This window comes from Rhinichthys klamathensis, unplaced genomic scaffold, assembly GCF_029890125.1.
Source record: "Rhinichthys klamathensis goyatoka isolate OS25496 unplaced genomic scaffold, OSU_Roscu_1.1 h1tg000579l_1, whole genome shotgun sequence".
Taxonomy (NCBI): Eukaryota; Metazoa; Chordata; class Actinopteri; order Cypriniformes; family Leuciscidae; genus Rhinichthys; species Rhinichthys klamathensis.
Window position 1 is genome coordinate 1,739,906 of NW_026607043.1, and position 12,229 is coordinate 1,752,134.

The 12,229-nt window shown below is 38.0% G+C and overlaps 2 protein-coding genes across 2 annotated transcripts in view; both read right to left on the reverse strand.

Annotated features, from left to right (window-relative positions):
• gpr176 (G protein-coupled receptor 176) overlaps positions 1-1,092 on the reverse strand; it is a 37,145-nt gene extending 36,053 nt beyond the window's left edge. The window contains exon 1 of the mRNA XM_056240132.1: positions 697-1,092. Within this exon, the coding sequence (XP_056096107.1) occupies positions 697-928 (232 nt within the window). The 5' untranslated portion in view covers positions 929-1,092. The remainder of the gene's footprint in view (positions 1-696) is intronic.
• Positions 1,093-4,395: 3,303 nt separating this feature from the next.
• Positions 4,396-7,574, reverse strand: acot20 (acyl-CoA thioesterase 20). The gene is made up of 4 exons (XM_056240106.1): positions 7,226-7,574; positions 5,739-5,900; positions 5,203-5,405; positions 4,396-5,060 (listed from the first exon to the last, which is right to left on the reverse strand). The coding sequence occupies exons 1-4, from the start codon at positions 7,572-7,574 to the stop codon at positions 4,455-4,457; spliced, it is 1,320 nt and encodes a 439-aa protein (XP_056096081.1). The 3' UTR covers positions 4,396-4,454.
• Positions 7,575-12,229: the final 4,655 nt, after the last annotated feature.

Sequence of the window (12,229 nt, forward strand, 5' to 3'; positions counted from 1 at the left end):
ATTGTAACCTTAAGTGAATAAAATAATTCTATATATTTTACATAGGCCTATCACTGAATCGCTTCAGAGTTTCAACGTAATTTAAATGTATTTTCCTAAACCTTATCATGGAATCAGACTGAGTCAAATCTGTTATAAACCCTAATGACTTTGGAGCAACAACAATAACAAAATTTGATATAATTCACATAATAATTATAATTGCTTTAAATGTGAAAGTTAAAATTCTGTCAGTTCCACTCATGCCAATGACATGGCTGGTCGATTTCAATGCGGCTTGCCGCCAGCCGGCCGCGGTTCATTTAGACGGCGGCAACCGCCAGAGAGAATGAAGTCGGCGGCCCGGCGGCTGTTCGCCGGCGGCATCTCGCAAGAAATGGGAGTGACGTATTCGGCGGCAAACGTTTCATCTCCGCCAGCGGGGCGCACCTATAGCCGACAGTTTGGGGCCGGCGGCAAAAAGAAGCCGTGCCGATATTTTTTGCTATCTGGGCAACTGTAACCTTGAGAGTGGATATTAATTCACATGTGCAATGCAAAAGGCAATTAATGTGCCGGATAGTGCAGTTTATCCCATCAATTAAGTTAGATGATTGTTTGTTTTATTAAAATACATTTAGAGATCAGTGCAATCCCCACACATTTGCTGACGAACAGCCAAACATGTTCATTCTCGTGTTTGTATAGGCTACTTACCCAAAAGGGAGCCGATGAGGATGAAAACTTGAATGGTGGTGGTGAAATCTTTGTAGGCTCTATCCTGCACATACAGGATCTCCTCCAGCCGGGTCACCTCTTTATCCTGAGCATCACCCCACAGACCCACCGGAGACGACGCGTTTGGGAAACCCAGGTTCGAGGCGTTTAAACTTGTGTTTCCGTTTTCTGACAGAGGAAACCATCTCTCCGCGTTTTCCGCCTCCATCATTCATATCCGAGGCGCCACTATAATTCTTCGGCTCTCCGCGCGCACGTTATTGGTGAATAGAGCTTGACCGTTATGATCGTATCCATCATGATTAACACGCGAGTTTTCTACAGTTTCTCCAAATTATCGAAAACGTGAAATATTTATAAAAAAAAAACGCTGAACGGAGATCTTTCCCGAGCATTATCCCGGATAGGATTGCATATTTGGTTAAATTTGCAATACGTAGCCTAGTTGTCTTGTTGCTAAACTACCTTTTGAGAATCGCGATATTGAAAGGAATATTTCACATATAAAAAGGCATGATTTCGTTTTCACAGCACAGATCACGATAAGAACACAGTGATGGAGCGATACGGTAGTGACGGCGACATTCACGCGCTTGTCTCACGCCACATCACTCAGCTTAATTCATTTCACTAGCCAATAGACGAACATTACGAGTTAAATGCAATATTTCTCGAGCGCTGGGTTATTGAAATATGTAAACGTCTGCAAATAATGATGTCTAAACAGTGTATGATAAGCCTTAGACAATACGATAGAGAAATAACATACCCGTATGAGATCGTTATGAATGATCAGCCAAATCCAAGAGTCAAAAAAAGAAAAGATTTTGATAAACGCATATCACGTTAAATTCGTGACAGTGTGTGATCTGACTACTGGGTTTTTAGCGAGCAGGCTTCAGAGTGACAATAGCGCTTTATTTCTTCAAATGAAAGGTGGGCGCTTACAATAAAACGTCACCGTATCCGTCCGTTACGGCGTCTTCTAGATGCGCGTGAGGATTTGAACGAGAGGTATTGAGCTTTTTTTAATTTATTTTTTATTTAGGTATTGAGCTTGTATTTGGCGAGATACTGATGCAGACATAACCTGCACACGAACAAAGTAATGTAGGCTGTTAGGATATTAACAGAATCCTCGGAACAGATACGGTATTTGAAGAGTTTTCCTTATTTGTGAATAATAAATAATTAATCCAGTGAGCAAAACAATCCACAACATATCCACAAATGATTCTTTGCGGTGTCAACTGAGTGTGCAAACTTTGAAAACAGCAGCCTATAGGCTACTCACACTGCATTGAATTTGTCTACGTGTTGCTTTGGTTTGTTTGTTTCTATAATAGGAAGGTCAGTGTTCCTGTTCCTTATGGTCAGGGGAAATTTTAGACAACCCATGAGGAATCTCTAAAGCCTGCATGAAATAAGACTGTGGCTAGTCGTCACACGAGGATGTTGTCACAAGAGTTAGGCTATATACCCAAGTAACTAAGTTTCCGAGTAAACATTCTAGTCATGTCTTTTTTTTTCGCAGTGTTTTTGGATGTAGGTTTCAAACACCTTATCTTAAATATGCCTTGTGAATTCTACATCCAATACAACCGTGCTGTAGGCAATAAACTATTTAAAATCATTCAAAATAAAATCAAAGTTTTCTATATAGGATATCATCTGTGATAGATTGTAAAAAATATTTTTGTAGGCTGGTTTAGTAAGCCTTTTCTTCACCCTATAGCTTAATATTTAAGACCCATTTTCTCCTCCTAAATCTATGTCAATCTGAATCAAATCTGATTTAAGACTTTATATTTTATTTCCCTTAAGTGATTGTGATTTATGGATATATATACTGCAATCTGCTATATTATTCTCAGCACTAGCAGCATCTGCTGCTTAGAAAAAGGGTCTTTACTATGCTAATATATCCTAACATTGTCCAGTGACTAAGACAAGTAAATCATTATATAAAAATAGTTCATAAATGGAGCAAAAGACCTCTGTAACTCTCACAAAATGCAGGCCAGAAAACACAGCTAGCAACCGATTATCATCTATTCATTACCATAATAAAGATGTTGTTGTAGAGCTTATACTGCCATCCAAATCAGTAATTATTGGTGTATGGAATAGGCTGGAAAACATTCTTTAAATGTTTTCAACATCCGTTTTAGAAACCAAATGATGTTTCTGAAAAACAACAAAGTTAATATAACACAATCAATTCATGAGAATGCCATGCACTGCACGTTATAGTAACAGCTCCTCTATAAATATAAAAGGGACCCTTTCCAGTTAATCAACATGTAAGAACTCTTCAGAGCTTCCACTTAAGTAGTGTGGGTTAAATAACAAGGCCTGCTAGAGTGTTTCCTTGTCATAGTGCTCTCTAAAAGATTTGCAATAAGTGCCACTGGAGATTTGCACAGAGATCTCATCCATTTACATGTTTAAAATAAATAAAAATAAATCTGAAAGTAACCAATCCTCAGCATTCATCCAGTGAGATTGGCTTTGATGTATTGACACATGTAGAATGAATCATGTCAGTTATACTGCAATAAACTTGAAAGGGATAGTTCTCCTAAAAAGAAATAAATTCTGTCATAATTAACTCACCATCATGTTGTTCTAACCCTGTCTGACTCCATTTCTTCTCTGACACACACACACAAAATACATATTGTAAACCCCTTTCACTTTAATTGTGAGGATGAAAAATGGTTGAAACTTTCTTCAAAATCATCTTGATGGTGAGGAGTAAATGAAAGTATTTTCATTTATGATTGAACTATCTATTTAAATATCGTGTTGCTAAACAATTTTTAGTATTGTTGTGGCACAGAAAGATTATTTTGAATTATTGGCTTCCTAATGTGGATGCAGCTCATTCCATCGACCAACACTTTAGGATCCAAATCAAAATAATGTAAATCAGACACAGATATGAGGTCACCTCCTAGAATCAGCATTAGAAATTAATCAAAAGTTATAAAATAATTACTAAGAATAATTAATAATAGAACATAAAAAAGACATCATCTCAAGATATTTAATTGTACTTCATTGGAAGCTCTAGTATGTGTAAGGTGCATACAGTCACTCGTAACCAATGCCCATGGTTGCATATCTCATCAGTGTCTGTACCCTGATGGAATATTTATCTAGACATAAACATTCACTAGGAAAGACAATACTGAAGAGGAAAACAACCTGCTTTTTATCCTCTACTAAGGCTGAAGATGTAATCAAGGGTTCTTTGAAATGAAGGCACCAGGGGCTGTACAATAAAATGGACCTAGTATGGAGATACTAACAGAGAGAATGCAAAAACAAGAATGCAGATCAACAGCACCAGTAAAGTGAGTATTAGTTACAATATGATTTTAAATGACTTGAAATAATTAAGTTCTAATTAAAAAATGTGGCATAGCAGTGAAAGTTCATTACCGTTCAGAAGATTGTTTTTTGAAAACAAGAAAATAATATTTTTGTTCAGTAAGGATGGTTTAAATAGTGACAGTAACAAATTTAATTGCTACAAAAACCAGCATAATTGTTTTCATTCAACATTGATAATATTAAGAAATGTTTCTCGGGCATCATACTTTGTATGAATGATATAAACATCAATAGATTTAGAAGCATATCATCAACCATTATGCAAGTCAACATTAATGCAAGTAAACATTATAACTGGATGTCATGACTACTATTATGTACTGTAAATGCCCTTTTTCTTACAGCATAGATCTGCAGTTGTGATCAGCAGCCGCCAAGTGTTTTTTGAAAAAACTCACAATCCTCAGCCATGCGTCACACTGTGCTTCTGAATGAGCCTTGGGTTCCCCGCCAAAGAAAACCACATGGTTAGCTGCAGCATGAAAATTAGCGAGACAAAAGGGCATGTAAGGCACCTCAATAAAGTGACCCGCTTTTTCATACCTCACCAGCTCGTAGTTATTTTTCCCATGTGCTTTGAGTCTGTCGCATGCAAGTTTTGCATAATAGGCACTTTGCCAATTCCTGTCAGCTTCTGACATTATAAACATGAATTTACCAGAGGCACGCTCAATGGGAATAACGCTAGGAAGGCCTTCTTTGGACATCGGGTCGTTCATGCAATCCCCAATATCCAAAAGGCCTGACGGTGTCATTTTTAATTTCTTTACGTCGAACATGAGGGGTGGAATATAGATGTCTTTGTAGTAGATCGGGACCAAAGTATTGGCATTGCATCCATTGATACAAATAGTGGCCGATATACCAGGCAGGAACGTTGCCAATGACAAAGCGAGATCTCCACTCTTTGATATGGACACTAGGCCAATTTTTTGATCTTTGACCTTTGAAAAAAAGAAGAAGAAAAAAAAGAGGTGTTGGAATTGAATTTGTGATTCTTTTAAACCCGTCTTTGTAATTAGCTTCATTTTATTTAGAGATTATAAGAACAATAAGGAATGTGCATGAATGGTTATACATACTAACCTCTGGCTGTTGTCGCAAGAAATCTATACCTTCTTCAAAATACTCGAGGTGAAATTTGTCAGCTTTTTTGGGTATATCTTGGTAACCTTGGAAAGCAAAGGCTAAAACAGCAAATCCTCTTTTTGCCAGCAGAGCTGCCCTCAATTCAAATGGACCTGCTCCAAACACATTGGTATCCAAAATACCAGGAAATGGTCCTTTACCTGAAAAGTTAGAAAATCAGCATTAAAAACTTCATTTGACAGGCTTGATTAAAATAATAATGGCCAGCATGAATTTGTGATTGACAATAGAAGACCTTTTCAATAGTCAAGCAATAGTGTTACACTGCACTTCTCCGTTTTCACCACAAGGCGCTGCTACAAAACAGAATATGGCCAAAAACTTTCGCATCTCAGTCGACTGAGTTCATCCGAATCATTTAAATATGTTTTAAATACAAGTAATACTGCGGCCTCCTGGTTGAAAACCAATGCTATATGGAGTGCTTTACAAACTAATCTTTAAGACAGTATACTACAGCTAAAATAACTGACCAGGTGGCATAAAAAGAGTTCCTCTGATCCTGCCTTCAGTTACAGGAATTCTCCGGAGACCATCGGCCATGCAGTGTCTCTCGTTTGTAACTTCAGCGATGACTTTATCGTCACTGACACATTCAAGGTCAACGAGTTGAGTGCGCGTCACGTCTGTTAGTGCAAATTTGTAGTGATGTGTCGTTCATGAACGATTCGTTCATTTTGAACGAATCTTTAATATGACTCGGGACTACCGAGTTGTCTCAGAGAGTGATTCGTTCATTTTGTGTTGATCGCGCATGCGCATTGCGCAACAGATGGTTTCTGAATCTGTACTGGAAATGATTAGTTCATCTCTCTCGAGTTCGGGTTCGGGCCGGGTCCGAGTCTTTCGTTCTTCCTGTCAGTCCCATAGAGGCTATGCTGTCAGTACCGGAAAGAGTAATGATTAGTTCATCTTTCGAGTCTCGAGTTCGGGTTCGGCCGGGTCCGAGTCTTTCGTTCTTCCTGTCAGTCCCATAGAGGCTATGCTGTCAGTACCGGAAAGAGTAATGATTAGTTCATCTTCTGAGTCTTCGGGTTTGAGTCCTTCGTTCTTTTGTCACGTGACTTGTAACCTTTTTACAAACAAGCACGTAGTTAATGTATAATATAATAGTAGTTAATTAATGTATAATATATAATAAAACACACCACAGATGCACAAGAAACATTTAAAGAAACGGACAGGGACAATAATAAGATGGAACTTTTATTTTTCAGATAATGTTTATTTCACATATTTTGTATTTTAATTCCTAAATATAAAACAATATACATTCAGACGCAGTCAATAATACGAATCTAATATTGTATTTGATGCGAGATACCAGCGGTCACGTGACAAAAGAACGAAGGACTCAAACCCGAAGACTCGAAGAAAATGAACTAATCATTACTCTTTCCGGTACTGACAGCATAGCCTCTATGGGACTGACAGGAAGAACGAAAGACTCGGACCCGGCCGAACCCGAACTCGAGACTCGAAAGATGAACTAATCATTACTCTTTCCGGCCCTGCTGTATCACACACGGCACGGCCCAGCAGACAGATCAGAGTCAGACACTGACGAGTCGACAACTAACGTTTTGAGACACAAAAGGAGGAGAACAAACCTGATAAATATGAAGTTGCAAAGGAAAGAACGTCTCGGATGAGGAGGTGAGGTGAACTAACAGAATCAGACTGCAATAGCCTGAACTTAAAACCCAACAACTAATCAATTCATAAAAATTTCGGTTTCTTATAATTTGGCTTTGGCTGCATTACCCTATAATTTATTTTTATTCTTTTTACAAATGTAATCAACATTTTCGTAAGTTCTAGATGTGTTGGGATATTTAACATGCCATTTTAATTATATTATGCTGAAATGAACGAAATGACTCGAAAAAAGATTCGTTCATTTTGCTGAACGAGACTCAAAGATCCGAGTCAGTAAAATGATCCGAACTTCCCACTACTACAAATTTGCAGCTTACGACGTCTGCTTTTAGTGCCCAGAATAAACCCATTGGTTCAACCCCGGTAAAGCTGCCACCAAGAGAAGAGTCGCGGTTCAGGTCAACTTCACCACTGTTGTCTGCTTGGTAGGTGGCAGAAGCCTTGAAAACAAGTCCCTTTGCATCGGTGATTTTAGAGCGCAGAACCACGCGTTGTTGTGGATTTAAGCCACTCACAGTCACGTGCACGGGGTCTTCAAAAGAGCACTTATTACTGGGCAAAAGCCTAATGCTGACCCCCGAACTGTAGTGCATTTTTGCCAGAGTATTTCTAGCGAAAGGGGTAACTGCAAACTTCAGCACTGAAGACATGTCGTGTCGTCAGTGATTCTTCTTCTGGTGTTTATCGGCGGTGGTCAAACCAACTTAAATGTTGCATTCCCGCCACCTACTGGAGAGGAGTGTGGAGCGCATAATGTAATGGTTGGGAAGTTGGTAAACAATCAGACGAATGAAAATGGGATGGGACTGGGGGGTTAATACAACGATATCTTAAATTCGATTGATCAGTCTTGTTTCTTTTAAGAAAATAATTAAATAAATAAAAATTAAGAAATAATTCATGAAATATTCTTGATTGTTTTGGGCCATTTCCTAACAGAACCAAGTGACAAATTATTTATTGCCAAAGATCTTAAAACTTGAATTAGTTGAAATCTTGCTCTTTCATATGCATCACACTCTATAAGTACGGGTTCTACTGATTCTGCTTGACCACATTTGTCTCAGTTTCCAGTTTCATGCTTCCCCATTCTATGTAGACACAGTGATTTAACGAGCAATGTCCAATATGCATTCTTGAGATTAAAACGTCTTCTTTCCTGTTGCCAAATTTTCTTCTTTAGACCTATTTTTTTCTTGGATGTGATGAAAGTGTCTACCTATTGTTCAACTAGGGGAGAGCGGGGCACAAAGTAACGCTTTTTGACTTTCTCAGTTTGTGTAAATCTACTTAGGGTTTAGAGTATTTATTTTTCCCACATTAATTTACCACATGTCTAGTACAATTATGTGGTTTTGTTTTATTAATACAGTGTATACTTTTTCTAAATTTACCCCGAAAGAACGGAAGTGAAAGGTGACAACATGCCCCATGGTACATTGTAACATGTGAGGGGCGCATTGTAACATCACCATATGACAGCTTAAAATGCTATCTGATCTAATCAAAAAAATATACAAGTCAAACCAAAATATTTTCTTAATAAAATACAATTATTAACTTTTTCATATAAAATAATGGCATTTTTTAATAATTAAAAATTAACTAATTTTTGAGTTTGACAACAAACACACTGGAAAACACTGCTATACAGCATAGTTCAAAACAAAATAATAATTAATCATTTCTGAACATTGACTCTCAGTCTTTATTTACATGTTTCTCATGTTTTCTCAATATAGTTCATAAAAGTATAGAATATAATAGCATATTTCTAATAGGGGCACATTGTAATGCATGCCCCAACTGCACAACTGGGGTTTAAACCCTGCTAGTGTCTTCTGCTAGTTAGCGAAGCAAGAACTATATCAACTGTTAAACAACAGATAAAATATTAAAATAAAATAAATATCAGATTTGTCTAATTTTAAATAAACACAAAAAATAGAGATGAAAAATTAACTTATGCAAGAAATGTACTTTTGCTAGGTTAAATAAATGTTCAGTGATATCTTACAAAGATTTCTGAATTTTGGTGCATTTTTTTCTCTATATAGTGTTGAAATGGCAACTAGTAAATACACCAAGTTTCGTCATGCTGGCATGTGTGGAAGTATTTAAAACAAGTCTGTTACAACTAGCCCCGCGTTACGTTGTGCCCTGCGTTGTGCCATTTCTTTCTTATTTAATTTGCTATTAACCCTTTTACTTCTGCTTTACTCTTTGACACTTTAATGTCAATTTGTAAATGTTTTAAAGCCTGTTTAGCCAGATGGTCTGCCTCTTCATTTACTTTCACACCCTATGTGATGGTACCCACAAGAGGTTTACTCTAAGTCCAGATTGTCTTATTCTAAATAGACTCTACATCACTTCAACTATTATATCTTGTCTTGCTGTTTATATTCTAACAAGCTATTGAAATCTGAAAGGGAGTGTGTACAAAATGACTGATCTTATTGGTTGTACTTCTGTGTGATTATTACTGCAGTAATGTGTTGTTGCTGCCATAGATATCCATAATAAAGGCTAGATGTCTCGTCCGCGCTGCTGGCCAATGGAGGTCGACGTTCGCACCTGGCGGCCATCTTTTCACAGGCAGCTCGATCACTCGTAGCATTGTGTTTTAATGGTGCATGTTCTTTTTAAATAACCATAACTTGCTCAATTTTCTACCGATTTTCAAACGGTTTGGTTTGTTATAAACGTCAGAGATGTAATTATGACACTGCATACTTATGAATAATAAGTGTAAAAATAAATAATCATCCAGAATTATAGCCACGTTAATAACGTTTGTAAGAAACCAAACCGTTTGTAAATCCGTCAAGATTTCAACGAGATAAGAATATTTGTGTTCGTGCTGATCACTCATCTTGCATCAGGTACCACAGAGCCCGCCAGAAAGCTTGCCTGTGACAAGATGGCCGACGGTGATGACGATAGAGACTCCGCCGTAAGACATCTAGCCTTTATTATGGATATCTATGGTTGCTGCCCTCTTCTTCTTCTTCTTCTTTGTTTATTGGCAGTTGGCAAACCAGCTTTTAGGTGCATTACCGCCACCAATTGAACTGCAATGTGGAACATCAATAGAGGGGTGCAGCCGTGCAGGTATGACATCGATTTGTAGGCCAACTGGCAGTTAACATCACACTGGTTCCCTCGAGAAAAACCAAACCAATAGAATTTTACCATATGCTTTTGGATAAGTGCTAAAAAAGCTCTGTGATCAACAAAAGTTTATGATACTTACACGTTTTGTCTATCAAGATAATTATCACAGATGAACACAACTTTTATGAATTTTGAAGCCTAAATGCAGTCGCCAGAAGTAAAAAGCTAAAGGTAGACTATAAACAAACTACATGACGGTCCCATGGCCACGAATTCAACGTCACCATCAGACAAGGTTCAGACAACTCTTTCAGTTTTTATCTACAAACATTTTCCCAGAACATTTGAGTTAGATTAGTTTGTAAGAGCACAATTATAACCATAATGCTGTAAAAGCCATTTTACTGTCCATGGTAAAAGCGGACTGAGCTGACCTGTTCGTTGTGATGACGTTTAAAGTGTGTATGTCAGGTTATTTTTTTTTTTTTTAGATATATTAAATAAGGTTAAGATGTCTGAGTGAAAATGTAATTATCATTAAAATTATTACTGTAATTGCCCTACAGTAAGCTTTATAGCCATTTCTGTCAAGATCATATTTTTAAAACACAGCTGAGCTGTGACGTCAGAAGAGGGAGACGTGCCAAAAAAGTTCTATTCAAGTATGGAGAGTTTTAAGGAGATCCAAAATCCCCCTCAAACCTACAATGGCCCACAGCAATTTTAAAGCCTCCCAGGCGTGAGATAGATGAGGAGCCAAACAGGAATTTAAATAATTCCTATCGAAGAAACATAAATATCTGGTGTGAAGAGAACCAGTGGAGAGTTGGTCAGGTGTCTTGGTAAGTAGGCTATAGGCATAACTTAGAGATGGAACGGTACATGTATTCGTATTGAACCAAAACGGTACGGGCGTCACAGTTCGGTGCATGAATATACAAGATTGCAATGCTGGAATATGTTGGTGTGTGTGTGTGTGTGTGTGTGTGTGTGTGTGTGTGTGTGTGTGTGTGTGTGTGTGTGTGTGTGTGTGTGTGTGTGTGTGTGTGTGTGTGTGTGTGTGTGTGTGTGTGTGTGAGTGTGAGTGTGAGTGTGAGTGTGAGTGTGAGTGTGAGTGTGAGTGTGAGTGTGAGAGAGAGAGAGAGAGAGAGAGAGAGAGAGAGAGAGAGGAAACATAAAAATTGAAAGAAATGGGCGCTGCAAATGACCGAAGTCTTGGATACCGAAGCAGCACTGAAGTCAGCGCGTTTGGTCTGAACAAAGTTGACCCAGGCACGGAACACAGACCTGCTTTTTGGGAAAAAGTGGACACTGTGACCGGTTTTAACTGTGTTTTTGCACCCAGCACAAACGCAGTAATTCACCATCGTGAAAATACGCCTGCGTACTAACTACCTAACTTAAATAAATAAATGACCGAATCACTAATTCTCTCGCTCTATCACTGGTCACAAAGTCACTTTCTCAGCGACCTGGGGAGACGTCTCCCTCTTATGACGTCAAGCGATTCGTTTGGGGGGAGGAGCAGTTTTAAGTGAGTATTGAAAATACATCAAAAACAATAGGCTACATCAACTTGTCAAACGTGTATTTCCCCTAACTATTTTGCGTTAATCATAATTACAAATTTAACCTGACATACACACTTTAATCTCCTCGACAGCCTCCCATTTAGCCATTTGTTTCATCTTCGGAACACAGTTTAAGATATTTTAGATTTAGTCCGAGAGCTTTCTGTCTGTTCAGACCAAACACCAGATAACACGTCAGCAGCGTCTTACGTCATCAGCGTCACTGAGCGCGGATTGACAACAGAACCGGAAGACAATACAATGCTGAATAAAGTCGTAGTTTTTGTTATTTTTGGACCAAAATGTATTTTCGATGCTTCAAAACATTCTAACTAACCCACTGATGGCACATGGACTACTTTGATGATGTCTGTATTTCCTTTCTGGACAAGGACAGTATACCGTACATACATTTTCAAAGGAGGGACAGAAAGCTTTTGGACTAAATCTAAAATATCTTAAACTGTGTTCCGAAGATGAACGGAGGTCTTACAGAGTTGGAACGACATGAGGGTGAGTCATTAATGGCATAATTTTCATTTTTGGGTGAACTAACCCTTTAAAAAAATTACGAGTGTGATAATATTGGTGTATTTTATGTCATAGAATAATAAAAC

Excerpts from the sequence above, each read along its gene's own strand:
- acot20 (XM_056240106.1), bottom strand. The coding sequence starts at position 7,574 with ATGTCTTCAGTGCTGAAGTTTGCAGTTACCCCTTTCGCTAGAAATACT. Across the intron at positions 5,901-7,225 it reads CGTCGTAAGCTGCAAATTTG|CACTAACAGACGTGACGCGC; the intron begins TAGTAGTGGGAA and ends ACTACAAATTTG. Across the intron at positions 5,061-5,202 it reads TCTTGCGACAACAGCCAGAG|GTCAAAGATCAAAAAATTGG; the intron begins GTTAGTATGTAT and ends TTTTTTTCAAAG.